Consider the following 6,000-nt stretch of genomic DNA (forward strand, 5'->3'; position numbering starts at 1 on the left):
AATTATAATCCACCCACCAGACCCGAAACTTAACCGGGTCTTAAACGGGTGACTCGATTAATTAATATCCGAATCCGATAAGGCCAAACACAATGCCTATTAATTTGTCGTGTTTGCATCGGGTTCGCATTTCGTGTCGAAATTGCCAACCCTAAAGGGAATCCCCTTCCTCAAACGGCGTAAGAAAAAAAGAAAACCATAAGAAATGCTAGCTTTAAAAAAGAAAACAACTACGTTTAATTAAAAGGGACTCGATTAAATCTGAGCCCTCTATTTTTTAACAACATATATGCTGTAATTTTTAATTACAACACTAGCACTGAAGTCGGATCTTGTTAAACATCACTCCACTCCCAAATACTATTAATCTATTTTTTCAAAAAATCAGCATCAAAATATTCTTATTTTTTATATCACATCATTCACTTTTTACTATTATTTAAAATATATATATATATATATATATATATATATATATATATATTACTACAAAACAAAAATTTTTCACTTTTCAATACCACTTTTTTTCACTTTTTTATACTAATTATTATAGTCATTTTTTTTCTCACCAAACATAAACGGTGTTTGAGGATGTTTATATTGTCTAGCAAACAACTCCTTAATCTTTTGCTTGATGGCCCAAACTAAGGCAAATATGCTACGAGTTATTGTTTGGTAAAATATAAATTAAAATATTACATTTACCATTTTTTATTTGTTTAAACTTTTAGAATAAGTAACAATTTAACATAATATCGGAGTTAGAAATCTTAAATTTAACCTGACTCCATCATTCACATAATGAAATTTGAAAGAATATGATGCTCTCACCAATCGGTAACTTGAAAATTAGCTGAAAAGGATACCTAGAGGAAGACAAGAAAGAAAACAAAACAAAAGCCAAATAATTACAGAAAGAAAGCACTATTATATGAGGAGGGAAAGAACTTAAGGGTGTGTTTGGCAAATGAGTGGATCAAACCTAAAGATCCAAAAAATTTCTCTCAAAATCAATACAAACATTGTTACTTTTAGAATCACATCAAACACTTTTTATTATTATTCAAATAAAAAAATCACTACAATATAAATTTTTTCACTTTTTTATATAAAACATTCTTACTTTTTTTTTCTTACATCAATTAAATCTGCTACAATTTTAATCTACTTCATTTTTCAAACCCTTTGCCAAACACACCCTTAAACTCCATTCCAAGCTTTTCCTTAAATTGTCGGTTGTTCGTCATGTATTGTACTGGTGTCGGTTTGGCAACTTGCGATTTGGAGGGTGTTTGGCAAGCCCCTTTACATTGTTCACCAACTCACGGCACTGTACGCTTTAAGTGGGTGCTGAAGACAGTCCGAAGAAAAGACTGCTGCATGTTGACAGTGGCTGGGTTTATTGTCAACATTTCCTATTTTACTCCTATATCATTGTAAACAATGCCTATTTTGTCCCTTCAAAACACCCTCACAAAAATATACTCAAATTTTTGCTATAGGGACATTTTTGTCTTTTACGGACAATTGGGTTCTCCCACACGCTGGTGGCTGCAGGTAGGCAACAGCATCATAGTCAAACAAGGAACAGTGCCGTTGGGGTTTCTGGTGTCATTTGCCAAACAAGAATGAATTAGGCTTATCCACACAAAATTGTATGTAAACCACGTAAAATTGAGACCATTAGGCTTATCCGATTCCTGTTGAGGGAATCCTTCACACAGGTTTAAAATTTGCCCGATAAGAATGAATGCACAAAATGAATCTTTTGAAAATTGTGCCCATTGACGTACATGATGACTTAAAGCTACGTAATAGACACGTAAGTTTTAGATTTAGGATTTTTCTATAAAGCTCCAAGGCTGCCATATTATTTCATTCATGTAGAAATTTTCCAAAGCAATCACACCATGAGCTCTCAAATTTTCTTGGTGCCCTTCTTTGTTTTTCTTACACCCATTTTGTTTTTTTTATTGATCAAGCAAAGGAAGACGCTTGCTGATCAAGCAAAGAGGCTCCCTCCTGGTCCTACCAAGCTGCCTCTTATAGGCAACCTCCACCAGCTTGGTGACTTCCCACATCGATCATTTCAACACCTTTCTGATAAACATGGACCACTCATGTTCTTGCAACTAGGCTCAATACCCACTTTAGTAATCTCCTCTGCCGGCATGGCAAGAGAGATTTTCAAAACGCATGATCGTATTTTTTCAGGCAGGCCTGTACTATTTGCTGCAAAGAAGTTTAGTTATAATAATTCTACAATGTCGTTTGCTCCCTATGGAGAGTATTGGAGGGAGATCAGGAAGCTTGTAATCTTGGAAATACTCAGCGCAAGGAGGGTCCAAACATTCCAGATTGTGAGGGAAGAAGAGGTTGCACTTATGATTGACTCTGTAGCTGTTTCTTTTAATCCTGTCAATCTAAGTGAATTGACACTTTTGCTGACAAACAACATCGTTTGCCGGGCTGCTTTTGGTAAGATTTATGATGGTGGCCAAGGAGGAGTTTATGATATTATTCGTGAATCACAAGAATTATTGGGAGGATTCTGCATTGCAGACTTCTTTCCATGGATGGGGTGGCTAAACAAGTTCAATGGTCTTGAAACAAGGCTAGAAAAGAATTTCAGAAAATTGGATGAGTTGTATGAAAATGTGATTGAAGAGCACCTTGATCCAACAAGGCCTGAACCTGAGCATGAAGATCTTGTTGATGTACTGCTCCGACTTCAGAAGGATTCCAATCAGGCTATTGCCCTCGATAATGAAAAAATCAAAGCTGTTCTCACTGTAAGCATTCTTGTTAATTGATGAGTAATACTCCTTTAGTAGACTGTTAAAAATGACATGACAGTAAAAAGTTATCAACTAAGAATCGTCTAAATATAACATTTCTTTTGTTAATTACATATAAATCATAATTGTGCTCTATAAACTTTTGGAAACTTTTTCTAATTCTAATTAAACAAGCTTTCATCACTTGGTTAATTAGCAATGAGGGATGTTTTATCCACTAGGTGGAAGTTGTTGACATGGGGGTTTAAGGGGATGTGAAATGCATTTTTTTTTTTTTTTGTAGAAATGTAATTGATGATAGAGATCATTTATTTTTTGCTTGTGGTTATAGTATAGCAGAATTTGGCTGCAGGTTATGAGTCTATGTAATACTGTGCTTAACTCGCCTACTTGCTGGGAATATGTGGTTTCTTTGGGTTGAAGGAGTTGAGGGAAAAAACTATGAAGGCTTATTTGTGTTTGTCAAATTTTGTGACTTGTTTTCACAAGTCTTACCGTGGGCCCCACAGCAGTATGGCATCACATACTCTTTGTCTTGTTTTTTTTCTCTCCCACACGTCTCTCTTTCTCTCCATCTATTGAGCTTCTCCTAGAAGCTTTGAGAAAAGGCTGGCTTTGTTTTATTTGAAGCCATTCGGTCATCAAGAAGGAGGAGAGGGCAGCAGCTACTTTAGCAAGAAAAAGAGAGAAAGAAGAAAAGAAAAAACTGCCGAGAGAGAGAGAAAGGCTTGTGCTGTAGGGAGAAGAAGATGCACCATTTTTCTTCATTTTGATCTCACTTTTGGAGTGCTGAAATGCTTAGAGAATTTTAGAGAATATTTTTCTCTTTTGTATCTAATTCTCTTTTGAGTGAGATTGGGGTGTATTGGGGCTTTTGGGTTTGAGTGGTTTTGTTTGTACTACTCTTTGTACTCTACTCTTTTGTTAGTGAAGAGTACTCTACTCTTTTGTTAGTGAATTTCTCCTGGATCGTTTCCGCCAGTGAATGTAGGCTTGTTAAGCCGAACCACTTAAATCTTGGCGTCTTGTGTGGTTGTGTTTATTTTTCTATTCTGCACTTTTCTACTTCTTTGGTGATCTTGGATTTGCATTTGTCACAACAGTGTCGGCTAGTTTTTGGATTTTGCTTCTACAATATATAATATTTAGAAGAATTGTAATGCTTTGACGCATGACAAAAATCTGTGCACTAATTAAAGAAAAGCTTATTCAACATATTAGATATGGGAGGTGAGGATCCGGTTTGCTACAAAAGATAGATTTAAAAAGACTAAAGGAAATGATATTTTTTGTAGTGCTTAGGGTATAGATGAGATATTAATTGGTTTAATTATTGTGGAGATTTTTTTGCTAGCTTGTTTAGGTGTTTTTAGCTTTAGCTCCCTTCTTTACATTTTCTTTGTAAAGTGTTTAGTTGTTTGTTAATAAAAGTTACTCATCCATCAAAAAATAATAATAATAAACTTTTGGAAAAGTAAGAATTTTTGCTGCTGTTTGTCAATGCAGGACATGTTCTTTGCAGGTACTGACACATCTTCAACCATACTAGTATGGATAATGGCTGAGCTGATAAGGAATCCATCTGTAATGCAAAGAGCACAAGATGAGGTAAGAGAAGCTGTGAAGGGAAAAGCAAAGGTGGAAGAAAGTGACCTCCAGAAACTCATGTACCTAAAGCTAGTTGTGAAGGAGGGATTCAGGCTTCATCCACCAGTCCCATTACTTCTTCCAAGGGAAACTAGTGAGAGTTGCACGATTGAAGGGTACCATATCCCTGCAAAAACAAGGGTGTTTGTCAATGCAAGATCAATAGGAAGGAATCCAGAGTATTGGAAGAATCCAAATGAGTTCCAACCAGAGAGATTCTTGGATAGCTCGATTGACTTTAGAGGACAACACTTCGAGTTGTTGCCATTTGGGGCTGGGCGTAGGGGTTGTCCTGGGATAAACTTTGCAGTCCAGATAGTTGAGCTTGCACTAGCAAATCTCCTGCTTCGTTTTGATTGGGAACTTCCTCATGGATTGAGAAGAGAAGATCTTGATATGGAAGAAGCTTTTGGGCTTACAGTGCACAAAAAGCTTCCTCTTTGCCTCGTAGCTAAGCCTTTGTAAAAGCATCTCCGACAATGAAGTTAGTTTAGCTACTCAAAAACTCATCTCTTTTATTATAGCTACTCATTTGCGCCAGCAGTGAAGTTAGTTTAGCTACTTATTCCCTTTAAATAATATTTTTTTTTTTATATTTTATTTTCACACCTTTCTCCTTCACGGAAGCACCCATATTCTCTCTCTGGAATATAACCAGAGCTTGGAACCAAATTCATAGCTTGGCCTTTTCTCTCTCTCATTCTCACTCACGGCCTTCTATCTGAAGAGAGGAAGTGGGTTTGGGTCAAAAGGGTCCTCTTGTATGGTGTTGGAGAAGAGCAAGATAAAGCTGGGGATGGTGGGTCGATTGGTGTCTTGACTGGGATTTGATTTGATGCAATTTTTTTCTCTTCAATCGGGTCGATCTGTTGATTTTGGGCGTATGTTTTGAGTGAAGGAATTGAATTGGGTATGTGAGTTTTGCGTATTTTTCTACGGTAAATGTAGATGTAGACGAGCTAGTTTGGTGGTGGAGATGGAGAAGGTGCAGCGGCGGAGGCAGTTTGGTGGTGGAGGTGCTAGTGCCTCGGTGGCGGTGGGTGGGCAATGGACGGCTTGGTGGCTTCAAGAGATAGTTGATGTTAAGTGAAGGGCGAGAGGGATAAGAGGGAGGGAGAGAGAGGAGAGAAGAGAGAAAAATATCTGAGAAAATAATAAAAAATCTTTACAAGGATATGAAAGTTTCTAATCATACAAAATAAAAGGCCACTGTTTTTACTATTAAAAGCCACCAAAGTTGTTTCTATGTTTTTTTTTTTCCTTTTAAGGAAGAATGGTAGGCACAAAGAAGACACCAATTAGTTAAGATGGGTTTTCAGTAGTTTCAATGGCTAACCGAGTTGTGAAACGGTGTGTAAGTTGCGATTCTCGTCAAATTACGAAAAAAACACACGTTGTTGTACGGTTATTTGGGGCCTTCGGATAAATGCTAAGCGACACGCGATACGTGTCGCGGTGCCTTACATTCAGGCCACGTGTTTATATCCAATTATTAGGAAAGGGGATAAGGTGCAAATCAAGCCATTTCTGCCGTCCAATAAAAAGATGACACAGA

The 6,000-nt window shown here is 37.0% G+C and overlaps 1 protein-coding gene across 1 annotated transcript; it reads left to right on the forward strand.

The window, feature by feature from the left end:
• Positions 1–1,910: 1,910 nt before the first annotated feature.
• Positions 1,911–4,966, forward strand: LOC132175329 (cytochrome P450 71A9-like). Its single transcript, XM_059587231.1, has 2 exons — positions 1,911–2,792; positions 4,305–4,966. The coding sequence occupies exons 1-2, from the start codon at positions 1,911–1,913 to the stop codon at positions 4,908–4,910; spliced, it is 1,488 nt and encodes a 495-aa protein (XP_059443214.1). The 3' UTR covers positions 4,911–4,966.
• Positions 4,967–6,000: the final 1,034 nt, after the last annotated feature.

Source organism: Corylus avellana, chromosome ca3 (assembly GCF_901000735.1).
Source record: "Corylus avellana chromosome ca3, CavTom2PMs-1.0".
Classification (NCBI taxonomy): domain Eukaryota; kingdom Viridiplantae; phylum Streptophyta; class Magnoliopsida; order Fagales; family Betulaceae; genus Corylus; species Corylus avellana.

Bases quoted from the DNA above. Each gene is read 5' to 3' on its own strand.
- LOC132175329 (XM_059587231.1), top strand. From the start codon at position 1,911: ATGAGCTCTCAAATTTTCTTGGTGCCCTTCTTTGTTTTTCTTACACCC. The intron at 2,793-4,304 runs GTAAGCATTCTT...TTGTCAATGCAG, and splicing joins AAATCAAAGCTGTTCTCACT to GACATGTTCTTTGCAGGTAC.